The sequence below is a fragment of the Budorcas taxicolor genome, chromosome 7, assembly GCF_023091745.1.
Source record: "Budorcas taxicolor isolate Tak-1 chromosome 7, Takin1.1, whole genome shotgun sequence".
Classification (NCBI taxonomy): domain Eukaryota; kingdom Metazoa; phylum Chordata; class Mammalia; order Artiodactyla; family Bovidae; genus Budorcas; species Budorcas taxicolor.
The window spans coordinates 95,454,551-95,468,897 of record NC_068916.1 but is presented as its reverse complement, the minus strand read 5'-3'; the positions used below and the strand labels follow the sequence as shown (position 1 = coordinate 95,468,897).

The window sequence follows — 14,347 nt, the reverse complement described above, 5'->3', positions numbered from 1 at the left end:
GATGTCCAAGATGTATCCCCCAAGTGGGAGAGAATACTGTAATTCTCAGCTCCATGTCTCTCTGCTCTAAAATGTTGAGTTCTTCCTTTGGGGGGCCTCTCAAGGTGACAGAAAGCAGTGGGGGATAAAGATAGGGGTTGCTTATGAAGCCGTTTCTGCCTGCCTGAATATATTCCCCTCCACAGTGCTGCTGCTGCTGCTGCTGCTGCTGCTGCTAAGTCGCTTCAGTGAGGTCCGACTCTGTGCGACCTCTTAAGTCACTGTTTACTTACGCGCGCACGTACCCTTTCCCTGAGGCTTTTAAGACCAACTCTCATTATAATGATGAATTTTTTAGATCTCTGTTCAGTTTCTTTTTGTATTGTTGTTTTTTAAAATTTGTACAAATTTTTAAAAAATTTATTTATTTTAATTGGAAGCTAATTATTTTACAGTATTGTAGTGGTTTTGCCATACATTGACATGAGTCAGCCATGGGTGTACGTGTGTCCCTCATCCCGAACCCCCACTCCCACCTCACTCCCCATCCCGTCCCTCTGGGTCATCCCAGTGCACCATCCCGGAGCACCCTGTATCATGCATCGAACCTGGACTGGCCATCTGTTTCACATATGATCATATACATGTTTCAATGCTATTCTCTCAAATCATCCCACCCTCGCCTTCTCCCACAGAGTCCAAAAGTCTGTTCTTATATTCAGTTTCTTTTTGAAATGGAGATGAGGATGTATTAACTCCAGGGACTCATACTGGTGACTGAGTGGCGCGCTCTCTGGTGAAGCTTCCTGAGGGATCTTTGATCACAGTTCCTGTTTCACTCTGGCAGTCCAGCAAGGTTCGATGTTTCCTAGAGGGACAGATGCTGACCTGCTGCCATTGCATCTTAACCACAACCAGTAGAGCTCTACTATTATATGTGGGTATATAATATAATATATTACATTATATTATATTATATATTGTATGTGGTTAGCTCTACTATTCGAGAAAGTTCCTTCACAGTGCAAACACGCCATGTGTTATGTTATATGTGACAGGAAAGCTATTAGTATAAAGGCCATTATCTGTAAGGAGTTGTCTATATCTGACTGAATATTTTGCTGGAAGCTTGTTAAAATAACTTTTGAAGCAAATAGTTGATTTCCTGGATTTTTCTTTCAAACTGCTAACCCCGGTGTCTCTTGACCAGCATTGGAAAGCTATCAATTGAAAAAGCCTTGGATTTAACCTTGTACCTGAAGCATGAAACTGAAATCATGCCAGTGTTTCAAGGTTTGAATGAGCTGATACCGATGTATAAGTTAATGGAGAAGAGAGAGATGAATGAAGTGGAAACTCAATTCAAGGTAAAAGGCTGGAATAAATTGAATAGTTTTAGATAACTGGTTTGCTTTGGTGCGGGTGTGGAAAAGATTTCTTACCATGGTGTATATTTTACACATGTCTTGATATATTTTAAAGAACATTGCAATTATCTCCATATTTGAGTTGACCCATGAAGATTTTGGTTTTATTTTGGCACTGAAAATAGGCATGGCACTGTTAGACACTTATCCATCCCCTCGTGTGGCTAATTCTTTATGTCATTTTACTTCTGTGTTGTGGTGGTTGCTCTTAAGATTTTCTGGGACTCAGGTACTCAGGTACTTAAGTAACGACACAGTCGTTACTTTTGGCAAAATGTCATGAAGTCTTGTATAGTTTGCTCTCAAAATGTCACATTGACTGTCTTTTAGTGAGTTTTGAAAGTGGCAGCTCATCCTGATTTTAAGTAGACAAAGTATATAAGATGGTTAGGGAAATACTCGAATCATTCATCATTTCTTGCTTTTGACCCCTTTTATAATTAAATAGAAACCGAACCACATGGTTTTGAAAATCTGAGTTGGCCTAAGCTTTAAGAAGCAATCCCCATCACCCGAGGGTGTGCTGAGATCTATAAACCACGAGATGACTGGTGACTGGTGTGGCTTTCCCGCAGGCCTTTCTCATCAGGCTGCTGAGGGGCCTCATTGACAAGCAGACGTGGACGGATGAGGGCTCCGTCTCGGAGCGAATGCTGCGGAGTCAGCTGCTGCTCCTTGCCTGCGTGCGCAAGTACCAGCCCTGTGTGCAGAAGGCAGAAGGCTATTTCAGACAGTGGCAGGAAGCCGGTGGAAACCTCAGGTCTGTTTTTCTTGAGCAACTAGTTTGTTCATGTAAGGGGTTTCTTTTCTGTTTTCTATCATCATGACTCAATGTTGGGGGCAAACAAGAAACAAGTATAGATAAGACTCTTCTGGTGCTCTTCGGGGAAAATAATGTTTTTTTTCTTTTAGATTTATCTATGCCCCTCTCAACTTTCTGTTTGAAGAAATGCTAAGAGGAAACTTCTATGCATAAAAGTCAAATATCTGAACAGTTAGAAAGGGATTAGAATATTTACTGGGGTTTTTTGTATAGCTAAGGATACAAAAGGGCTTCCCTGTGGCTCAGCTGGTAAAGAATCTGCCTGCGATATGGGAGACTGGGGTTTGATCCCTGGGTTGGGAAGATCCCCTGGAGCTAAGGGAAAGGTTACCCACTCCAGGATTCTGGCCAGGAGAGTTCCATGAACTGTATAGTCCATGGGGTCACAAAGAGTCAGGACACAACTGAGTGTGACTTTCACTTGGCCCCAGATAATCCTTTCTTTTGAGTTTCCCTGATAGCTCAGTTGGTAAAGAATTCGCCTGCAATGCAGGAGACCCTGGTTCTGCTGGGGTCGGGAAGATCTGCTGGAGAAGGGATAGGCTACCCACTTCTGTATTCTTGGTCTTCCCTGGTGGCTCCGCTGGTGAAGAATCCACCTGCAGTGCAGGAGACCTGGGTTCGATCCCTGGGTGGGGAAGATCCCCTGGAGCAGGGAAAGGCTACCCACTCCAGGATTCTTGCCTTGGGAAATTCCATGGACTGTGTGGCAAAGTGTGCACAACTCTCACAGGAGTGACATGGGGTGGTGAAGAGTCGGACACGACTGAGCAACTTTCACTTCACTTCACTTTAAGGATACAAAGGTGGCTTCCCAGCTGGCTCTAGTGGTAAAGAACCTGCCTGCCAATGCAGGAGACGCAAGAGACACAGGTTCTATCCCTGGGTTGGGAAGATCCCCTGGAGTAGAAAATGGCAGCCTGTTACAGTATTCTTGCCAGGATAATCCCATGGACAGAGGAGCCTGGCAAAGTCAGACATGACTGAGCGCGCACACACACACAAGGAGACAAAACCTTGTTAGAACTGAGACAGCTGTGCTGGGCAGGAAGAGAGGCAGTGCCTCTCATCAGAGCTTTTTCAGGCCTCTCAAGCTCCCGACAGGTGGGGAGGGGACACAGAGGGATACGGGGCCGGGACCAAGGCCTTTTATATTTGTGGCTTAAATCCCATGCAGGAAATACTGAGCTAACAATATACGTACTTCCATTTAAAGAAGTGCCTACAAACAGTGGTCCTATTGGGGTCCTGACTTTTGTTCATAGACTTCATCTTAAGTCTAGTTTGAATTTTTTTTCTTTTGTCTTGAAAAGTGACTACTATTGAGTCACTTGGCATCATTCAAGTATGTTAGAAACAGATGTATTTAAAGAAGTGGCATTTCACAGTGTATTTTTGAGAAAGCTACTTAAAACCGAACTCAGTTACTCTTTCTTGCCTCTTTCATAAAATGTTACTGGAGGAAAGAGGTTATTTTGGTTTATATTTCCAAGCACACGTCTCTGATTGTGGAGCCGGTTTATCACTTCATAAGTAAGTCTCCTGCATGCAAACACACTTCCTTCATCCCAGCCTCTCTCCTGCTGTGTTCTTTTCCACAGCCTGCCCAACGATGTGACCTTGGCAGTGTTTGCCGTGGGGGCCCAGACCCTCGAAGGATGGGATTTTCTTTATAGTAAATACCAGTCATCATTGTCCAGTACTGAGAAAAACCAAATTGAATTTGCTCTCTGTATCAGCCAAAATAAAGAAAAGCTTCAGTGGTGAGTAATTCATTCATGTTCATGTAGCCAAGAGGAACTAAATGAGAGCAGATCCTTCTGGCACCTATTTTTGTTCTCTTGGCCAGGAACCACGTTTTCTGCTGGGAACATTTATGCAGGGTGCGGGGCGGGGGGCACATATCTAATGTGTATGGTAAATAATTAGGGAGCAGCGAGTGTTAGGAAAAATATTTTGAGGAGTGTGTATTTGTGTATCTTTAACACATTTAGAAATATATACTTGGTATCCTTATTTAGCCACTTGTGAGCAAAAAGGGAGACTATATGAGAAGGGGTGTTGTAAATATAAATGTTAGTTTTTATTATTATGTAGCTATAGTGAGTTTCTCAGCTTTTTTTCTTTCCACACATCATTGTATTACAAAGTTCAGAACTTTTTCAGGGCCTCTTCATTGCTAACATGTCTCTTAATCATTCTAGGCTACTAGATCAAAGTTTTAAGGGAGATGTAATAAAAACTCAAGAGTTTCCAGATATTCTTAGAGCTATTGGCAGGAACCCAGTGGGATATCCATTGGCCTGGCAGTTTCTGAGGGAAAACTGGAACAAACTTGTGCAAAAGTAAGTCATGCCAAAAACTGTGCTGTGACTGGGAAAAATTCCTGAACCTCGCTGTGTTTTAGCCGAGTTTGTCAGATACCAGGGGTTATCCAAAGGGATTCTTTTGACTGAAGATAGGAGGTAGAGGTACCCAAAATATCCTTAGAAAATATGAAACTCTGATTCAGTGCTAACTAGTGGATCTGGGTGGTCAAGTTTTTCATGCCACGTGGAATAATCTCTTCCTGTACCCTGTGACCTATATGAAGCCTTCTTCTGCACAGTTCAATCCAAGTCTTCTATTTAGTACTTGCACATTGCATCTGCCCTTGTAAGTAGCACTTATTACTTGTGTCATTTTCTTTTGGGTACTTTATCTTTTATTCAGTGGCTGGCGTGTTTATTTTTACAACTATATCTTAGCCCCTTGGAGCCAAGGATCATGTCTTATCTTTTTCATGCCTAACTAGTGTTTGGTGGATTGCTATAACATATGTTGAGGCATTTAAAAGTACATATGGAATGAGCAAATACTTTATAACACATTTTCGCAATTTCTATTTCTAGGTTTGAACTGGGCTCAAATTCCATAGCCTACATGGTAACGGGAACAACAAATCAGTTTTCAACAAGAGCACGGCTCGAAGAGGTAAAAAAAATAAAATAAAAAGCTTTCTTTTTAAACCTAAGTGACAGTTAGCTAGTAAGTTACCTAATAAATAGGGGGTCAGCAAAATACTTGAAGGGCCTACTGAGTTAGAAATGAATTTTGTCACTGAGTGCATACTCTTTCTGGATGTGTGTTTTGTTCAGTATGGTGGTTTTGATTTTAGCAAAAAATCAGTCACAAATAATTGAAAGCTGTGCCTCTCTCCAAACATAGAAGTCTTAGCTCTGCCATTGGAAATTTTAGGGCTTAAAAAAAATTACTTTAGACATCTAATCCCTGTTTAGGATGTTAAAAGTGATTATTGGAGGAATAAGTGACTGAAGTGATCATCCAGTTATTTTGAAAGAGGCCGGTCTGGAAACTAGGTTCTCCACTATTCAAGCTCAGGGTTTCCCATTGCTTACTTTATGTACTATCTACTTTCAGAAAGGATTTTAGGCCACTTGTAAGGTCTATATATAAAACAATGTTAACAAAGAGCTGCATAATGTTCGGAAAGAGGTAATTGTATGAGGGGTTTTCGCTGAGGACAATTTATTGCAGTTGTACCCTACATTTATCACAGCTTCCTAGCAGCCAAGCAAAGATGAGAAAACAGTATGAGTCATTGTCAGGCAAGAGAGACCCTTGGAACATGCAATTTTTCCACAAAAGCAGACTTTTCAGTCTTAATGGCTCGTTTTGTTGTGGTGCATGTGTGTGTGGTGTCACCTCAGCTGTGTCTGACTCTTTGCGACCCCATGGACTGTAGGCTCCTCTGTCCGTGGGATTCTCCAGGCAAGAATACTGGAGTGGGTTGCCATGCTGTGCTCCAGGGGATCTTCCCGACCCAGGAGTCGAGCCCTCAGCTCCTGCAACTCCTGCACTGCAGGCAGATTCTTTACCCACTGAGCCACCTGGGAAGCCTGGCTCTTCTCTAACAGTGTTCTCTATAATAAAGTTATAGAACACATTTTACGTGGCTTTAAAAATGTTGCATTTAGGTAAAAGCCGAGAGCTTAATATTCACTTTTTTAGGAATGGTTCAGTTGTGTAGTTCCATCATCTAGCTTGATAGAGACTGCTTTGAAAAATGAAAAAGAAATGTGACAACCCTTATTTCTCCAGTTTTTCACCCAGGCTTGTAATTAACTTGTACACAATAATTCAAGCTTGAGCTTCTAGTGAGGTCTACGGCAGACATACTCTGTGTGATGACTGCAGAACCAGCCAGGGGCTGTGACGATGTGTAGCAACAAAAGATTTCATTTACTGAGTGATCATTCATTTATTTTCTCATTAATTCATTCAAGACGTATTTCATTCTTACTCGCCAGCAGTTAACGGTTTTAGGTGTCAGGGCTACAGTGATGAAACAGGATATACAAAGTCCCTGCCCTCACAGAGCTGATATTCTACCGGGAGAATCAGACAGTCAGGGACACGTCAGCCTATGTCGGGTAGTTATATGCCCCAAAGATGAATAAGGCAGGGGAAGGAGAGTGAGTGACTGGGTAAGGGATGATGCTGTTCTGTGGGATGACGAGTGGACGTGTGAGCAGGTGCAGACGGAAATGGAGACGTCTAGGAGGCGGGTGTTGTGTGCAGAGGGAGCATCAGGTGCAAAACCCCTGCGTCAGGACATGTAAACGAAAGAGCCTGACATGTTGTCCGAATGGAACGTGTGCTGCTGACATTTAAAATGCGGCGCCAGCCCGAGCCCTTCCTTCCCCTCGCCTCCAGTTCCTCCTGAGTCCTGCTGGCTCTGCTTCCGGCTTGTCCATCCTCTCTGTGCGCCTCTCTGCTCTTAGCGCAGCCAAGCCTTTCTCATCTCTCGCCTGGGTCTACGGTGATAACCTCCTGACTGGCCTTCCTCCTGCTGCTTGGCCAGTGCCAAACCATTTTCCATCCTGAAAACCAACCCACGGCGGACTGGGTTGGTTTTCTTGGAACTCTTGCCCGTTGCTCTTGACATCTCAAACCCCTCCTTCCCATGTGGGTGAGTCCGCGGTGACCCGGCCCCGGCCCACCTCTCTGGCTCATTCCCGAACACTTCTGTGTTCTCAGACACTCAGCCTCCCTCTGCTCCTGGGCCCCACCGGGTGTTTCTCCCGGCTTGAAGCCTCTGCACTTTTTCCTTCTTCTTCCTGGCTTGCTCTGTCCCCAGCTTTAGACTGGGAAGGTTCGTTTTATTCTGTAGAGGCCTGAGCTCAAGTGTCATCACCTCCGCAGACCACTTTGTCAAAGGCAGGCCACCTCCTCCCCAGTTGTGAATGTGGCCTGGGCTTATTTTTCTCCACTGCAGTGCAGAGTCATCCCAGTTCACTTCTTGTCTCCTCTGGCAGACTGTAAGCTCCATGAGGACAGGGTGCTTGCCTGACTCATGGCCTCATCCTCAGTGTCTTGTGCAGTAATTAAGCCAGAGGAATGATTAAGTATCAGAGTCAATGTTCATGAAGAAATGGATGTGGGTGAGTCCCTGGTACACCCTCTGGGCTTTAGGTTCTGCACTTAACCCACATTACACAACGGCGTCCTCACCATCGCTCTGCAGTGTTACAGACGAGCAATCTGAGTCCTGGAGAAGCTTATCATTTACTCTACCCATGTATCAGGCTGCTTATTGCACAGAAAATGTTCTCAAGGAGGCAAGGGTGAATCATCTATGTCCTCAGCTGAGATGCTGGATTTCCCAAGGCAGATGAAGATAGGAGTGATAAAGCTGAGTCCGGAAAAGTTGAAGGGCAGGGGTTAACAACGGGCTTTCTTAGAGCTCGTGTAGGTATCTTTTAGTACTATCGTGTTAAGCTTCTTTAGGACTAATTTAATTTGCCCAATTGGTAAAACCGCTGATGTAGTTTGACTGAAGAGTGCCTAGAGTGATTTTTTAATTTTTTACATTTTATTGAAGTATAGTTGATTTACAATGTTAATTTTTCTTGCATAGCAAAGTGACTCAGCCACACACATTTTCTTTTTCATATTCTTTTCCTTGATGGTTTATTGCAGGATATTGCCCAGAGTGATTTTTTTAAATAGCATATTAATTAATCTTGAATTCTGATAGAAAAACAGTAGGTTGAGCTACAATTTAAGGCAGGACAGTGAAGCGGGGTGTTCTCTAGGTTGTTATAGTGGGAAGGCATGCCTTCAGCTCACTGAAAAGTTCTACTGAGATTTAATTTTAAAACAACCCTGAACCATTTAAAATTGGAATTTGATCTTTCAAAAGGCTATTCTTCCCCGCCTCCTCTCCCCAAACTTATGATTATGACATGGATTTTTAAGGAATTAACTGTCTGGAATCCATGCTGAATAAATAAAACATTTTGGCTGAGACTTGCTTCCTGTCTGCGAAATCAAAAATTGATGGATTAATGCTGTGAAAATTTATGGGAAAAGGTTAAGAACCCTTGACAGTGAGAGAGAGTAGCATAATGGTCAATGCTATTGCCAAGCCAACCTATTCCTCCTGTGAGCTTAAAGGGGATAAAACACCCAGAAGGGAAACAGCAGATATTTTCGAGGCGATAGCCAAGCGACTCTTATCTCTCTAAAACCGTGGGGAATGCTGTGTGGATTTTATCTTGAGGGAACAATGCATCAATTGTGGATTAGGAGAAAAAAAGTTGGCAAGGTTTGGGGTATTACCACCATAACTTGCTAAGAACTCCGCTCCCTGCAGCGTTTCTATAATAACATATGTGGCCAGGGCCATAGAGAAAGACTGCACTTTATGGGGCTGAAGCTGTTTGGCTTGGCAAAGAAGAGATTCTGCACATTCTGCTTTTCTCAGACACGTTTAAAAATGTTAAGTTTGCATCAGTGTGTATGTCACAGACGACACATAAAATAGATACACAAGATTAAAACTTAATTATAAAATGGTAAACCCCGAAGTCTTTTAGAATCTGGCAACTGTGAATAAATTTTAAAAAGCTACAGAGAGAAAAAAAAAAAACACAACACTTGACATCATGAGGCATGAGCTCATTTCAGAGCTCAAGTTTATGTACATAATCGTATCCAGACACCTGGCCCTGCCTTCTCTGTAGAATTTTGACAAATGCTGGAATTCTGGCTTCAGTTTTAACTAGCCTGAACTTACATTTGTGTAACCTGAAAACAAAATCTTAAAAGCCTGATTTTTCCCCCACAAGGTAAAAGAATTCTTCAGCTCTTTGAAGGAAAACGGGTCTCAGCTCCGTTGTGTTCAACAAACCATCGAAACCATCGAGGAGAACATACGCTGGATGGAAAAGAATTTTGATAAGATCAAAGCGTGGCTGCAAAATGAGCAGCTTAACCTGCTGTAATGGTTCCGCTCTTGGTCGGTTCCTGTGATGTGTAATCTGCAAACTTTTGTTGAATGTGAATATTTTTGAAGTGGAGATGCGCCAGCCTGGCACCCACTGAAGATGCTTCTTGCCCCTTCAGTTCATTTCACTCCTTCCTTTTCGTGAAGCCTGGCTGCTTCACATTTTCCTCAGGGAGTTGCTGCCACCACATGTTCCATTATAGGTATGACCCCGAAATGTACACCCAAGTCGGGGGTTCCCTACTGTGGAGAACTAAAGTTCCTGTTTCTTCTTATATTGTATACTGAAGCCCCGTGGTCTCCACACCCCTGCTCCCCACGCGTTTTGTCATTCGTACTCTGCTGCGAACAGTGATAACTACTGAACCGTGAACCCCTGGAACGCTGACTGAGCCAGAACTGCCCCTCTCCATCCAACTTTCTCCCTCTTGCTGCTTGCCCCGGAGAAGGCAATGGCACCCCACTCCAGTACTCTTGCCTGCAAAATCCCATGGACGGAGGAGCCTGGTAGACTGCAGTCCATGGGGTCGCTAAGAGTCAGACAGGACTGAGCGACTTCACTTTTACTTTTCACTTTCACGCATTGGAGAAGGCAGTGGCAACCCACTCCAGTGTTCTTGCCTGGAGAATCCCAGGATGGCGGAGCCTGGTGGGCTGCCATCTGTGGGGTTGCACAGAGTCAGACATGACTGAAGCAACTTAGCAGCAGCAGCAGCAGCAGCAGCTGCTTGCCCAGGGGCTGACCTGTCCGGCCACATCACGAGGGTCCCCTGTTCTCCAGCTTCAGCTGCACTCCCAGGAGGGCAGATCAGAGCTGGGGTTGGGGAGAGAGCATGTGAGGGTCTTTATTGCCCTGGCTCCCTTGCAGGTAGCCTCAGGCTGAGCCTCCAGCCGAAGGGCTCAGCTCCAGGGAGGTGGCCCTCTTTCCCACCAGCCTTCTGCATCTCTGTGCTAGTAAGATGCTTCCTCCTCTCAACTCTGCAGGGGGAAGTGGAAGCCTGGCTTTCATTAGTCCTGTTTGGACTTGTGGTTTTCATACAGCCTGCTCATATTCTTTATATAAAAACAAAACAAAAACTCCACAAACACCTTCCATAGAGCCCTCCTGATATAATTCTAATTAGAGGGTGCCATCTATTTCTTCAAGGCCACTGACCAGCAGTGTCCCTTTTGAAAAAGCAGGGTGCTTTCAGGTCTAGGAGAAACCTTTCATTGAAAATTGAACCTGAGAACTATTGATCCTTCGGTAGGGGATGCTTCCCCTCCCTGTTTCTTATTTGGTCTGGTCTCAGTTCAGTTCAGTTCAGTTCAGTTGCTCAGTCGTGTCCGACTCTTTGTGACCCCCATGGACTGCAGCACGCCAGGCCTCCCTGTCCATCACCAGTTCCAGGAGTTTACTCAAACTCATGTCCATTGAGTTGGTGATGCCATCCAACCACTGAAGAACGGACTCATTTGAAAAGACCCTGATGCTGGGAAAGACTGAAGGCGGGAGGAGACAGGGCCAACAGAGGATGAGATGGTCTGATTTATAATCCCTAAATAACTTGTTGTTGGCACTTACTGCCAGTGGGCACTGCAGACTCTACTAAAAGTAAGCTACTGTGAAATGGAAAGTACTTGCTTATATCAGCCTAAGTGAAGACCAGGTATGGTGTTGGAGTTGAAATCTTTTATGAGTTTAATATATTGCACAACTTAAGATAAAGGAATAGGATATGAAAAATGTCAATGTGTTCTAATACACTATGGAATAGAAGGTCTTTTCTGGACATAAATGTGTCTATTATAATTCCAGTTTCATACATACTGCCTGACTTAATGGTTTAAGAACTAAAAAACAGAAATCACTGGTCATTTCTACCCCCCAGGTGTGTTCCTTCTAAAAAACATACAAAACCAAAATTTTACTGTAAAACACTTTGCTTTAATTGCATCTTGTATCTTGAGTAATGAAACATGGAAATAGTGGTTTTCGGTTTTGGTCACCTGAGGCACCTATTTTCATTTGCTTTTGGAGAAGTCCATTTTCTAAAGAGACACGCATCACACAACAGTGTGCAAAACCCTTTTTGGTAATAAAAAATGTTATTTACCTCTAAGCAAAGCTTTGCAATTATTTACTGCAAATTAGATGATGGGTAAAAAGGACTGATTTAGATCCTGTAGCTTACTCAGTTCATCATTAATTACCAGCAGACACCCAAGTCTTGAAGACATTTTGAATAAACAAAAGGCATATTCAGAGAACCTTAAATAAATATTTTCTTTTACAGGCATTTCTTAAATCTCCAGATTTGGTATGTAATTTAAAAAACTTTATATATGCATGTAAATTAGTAATACTGGAGTCATAGCTTTGCAAACACATCTGTCAATGTCAAAGGTTTCACTTTTTTTTTAAAAACAAAACAACTTTGTACTACCTATAGACACATAGTTAAAATCCCTCAGGAAAAGTGTTTATTTTCTTGTTAGTGCCTTGAAAAGGTCTGTTTAAGTTACCGTAATCCTGGCTTATATTTCCCAGATTTAAACTAATAATGCCTTTATCTCTCATGAGATGAAGACAGAGCATTTGAAGTGGATGAAGTTTGCAATCTCAGGCATATGCATGATTTTTAAAGAAAAATGTTAGACAGTATTAATAGAATTGGATACCCATTATAAGCAGTATTGTTATTTTGCTTGCCTCCTACCCCATTAGACAGTATCAGTGATACTACTTATTTTTAGTGAAATTGCCAAGTCCTAAGAAATAGTTTAAACAGATGTGAAGGGAGGCTGTACCCTCTGAAACCAGGAATTCCATATCAGTTTTATGATGTGTACCTGATATCTTTTCCTACATTCACTCTCAGAAAATGAAGATGGGATTTTGATCATTTAATTTCATCAGTGCTACGTTCATCAACCATTCAGAAAAATATGAGAAACCATTCCAAGTTGTGGGATATCAGACCCTCCCTAGTTCTTAAATGGCTATGGGGGGAAAAAAACAGATTTTTTTTTAACGTTAAAAAGATCTTTTTTCTTTATTTTTAAGCAGAAGTTTGTTTCTGTATTTGGTAATAAACCCACTTCCATTAAGCCACATGCTGTACAGTGCGAGACTGGTGTGGCAGGGGCTCTAGGCTAACAGCTGCTGTTCAGCTTTCACAGAGAGAGGATGGCAAGCCCAGCTTAAGGCAGCACTGCGGCAGAGATCAAGCCACGTGAGTATTCTAAGCATTAGGTTTTGTTATTCTTGAAACTTGTTATGAAGTGACACAGGCTGCATTTTGCTCTTCTGACTTGAGTCACGTCCCAGTGGGTCTCTGCGGACAAGGTGCGGAAGTCCTAACCTCTGACAAAGAGAAGTTCAACCTGAAAGGGCGGGGGGGGGGGGGGGGGGGGGTGTGACGCTTCCTGGTCTGTCCAGGGTCTCTATGATTAGCAGCTCAAGAGGAGACATGTGCACAACGCACAGTATTTTATGACTGACTTATAAACAACAACCCAAAGAAACATCAAATACAGTTCAAAAGTCCAAGAGGAAAGGGGTCATGAGAAATCAGAACACTGAAGAACACGCGAGGCATCGTTTTCCAAATGCTAACAACAAAAATAATTAAGTGCAAATTGAAAATACTAATGGGATTTACAGGCACTGTGGGGAGAATGTGCAAAAGTTTGCAAAGGTTTTTCCTTTTATGTGTGCTGCTTTAAGAAACTATCAAATATATCTCTTAGAAATATAAAGTTCCTTTCTCTCCCAACTGAAGACAATTTTTAAAAATTTAAAGTTTATCAATACTCAGTAGAATAACACAGGTGAACCAGACAAATTCAGTTTCTTTTCAGGAAAAGAATAACAGACAATGTTTAGGATGTCAAAAGACTCAACAAATACCACTGTCTAGAAGCCACCCAGAAATTGTTTCTGTTGTCAAAGCCTTTTGTTCTTCAGACGTCACCATCTACCTGCTGCAGATTTTATATGCAGAACCTTGAAAAAGTCAAAGAAGAAAATCCAGTGAACCATTTGATATGTTATTTTCTTATTACAGGCATAATAAATCTAAGGAGGCATTTACTATAAGCAGATATTAGAGTAGAAAATTAGAAGAAAAACTTTTTTTTTTTTTTAATTTTGGAGAAAATCTTTGGAGCAGTTCTAATCAGTATACCTTCCTCTATAGGAAATACAAGTGAATCATGGTGAGAGAGCCCAATCCAATTTAATCTCCATTGTTATTTCTTTTAGATTTTTTGCAGCAAGTAGTTATATGCTTTTGTCATTTAGAATAAGACCTCTTCTCTTTGACATTAATAAGGGCCTAGGAGAAGGCAGTGGGACCCTACTCCAGTACTCTTGCCTGGAAAATCCCATGGACGGAGGAGCCTGGTAGGCTGCAGTCCATGGGGTTGCTAGGAGTTGGACACAACTGAGCGACTTCACTTTCACTTTTCACTTTCATGCACTGGAGAAGGAAATGGCAACCCACTCCAGTGTTCTTGCCTGGAGAATCCCAGGGACGGGGGAGCCTGATGTGGGCTGCCGTCTATGGGGTCGCACAGAGTCGGACACGACTGAAGCGACTTAGCAGCAGCAGCAGCAGGTCTCAAGACAGATGTCAGAGTCTCCCTCATCCAAACCAGCTCTTCAGTTACCATAAAGTAGAATCAGGGCTTTACTTTCTAAAACTAAGATGATCACAAGTTATCAGTCTTTTCCTTTGCCCAATTCTCAAAACCCTATCATTACCATCAGACCGTAGGTATGCACTTCTCCTCACCCAACGAGTGTTTTGGGTAATATCTAGATCATGAGGCCATTTCACCATA

At 42.8% G+C, this 14,347-nt stretch overlaps 2 protein-coding genes across 13 annotated transcripts in view; one reads left to right on the top strand and one right to left on the bottom strand.

Annotated features, from left to right (window-relative positions):
- ERAP1 (endoplasmic reticulum aminopeptidase 1) overlaps positions 1-11,614 on the top strand; it is a 37,960-nt gene extending 26,346 nt beyond the window's left edge. The window contains exons 14-19 of the mRNA XM_052643728.1: positions 1,190-1,346; positions 1,982-2,166; positions 3,831-3,992; positions 4,434-4,574; positions 5,121-5,202; positions 9,363-11,614. Coding sequence (XP_052499688.1) covers positions 1,190-1,346; positions 1,982-2,166; positions 3,831-3,992; positions 4,434-4,574; positions 5,121-5,202; positions 9,363-9,518 — 883 coding nt within the window. The 3' untranslated portion in view covers positions 9,519-11,614. The remainder of the gene's footprint in view (positions 1-1,189; positions 1,347-1,981; positions 2,167-3,830; positions 3,993-4,433; positions 4,575-5,120; positions 5,203-9,362) is intronic.
- The window catches only part of CAST (calpastatin), a 135,613-nt gene continuing 132,573 nt past the window's right edge, over positions 11,308-14,347 (bottom strand). For 3 of the 12 annotated variants that reach the window (XM_052643730.1, XM_052643733.1, XM_052643738.1), the window contains one exon: positions 11,308-13,508. The gene's annotated coding sequence lies outside the window, so the exon portion shown is untranslated. The remainder of the gene's footprint in view (positions 13,509-14,347) is intronic. The other 9 variants (XM_052643729.1, XM_052643736.1, XM_052643731.1 and 6 more) reach the window with 6 other exon arrangements.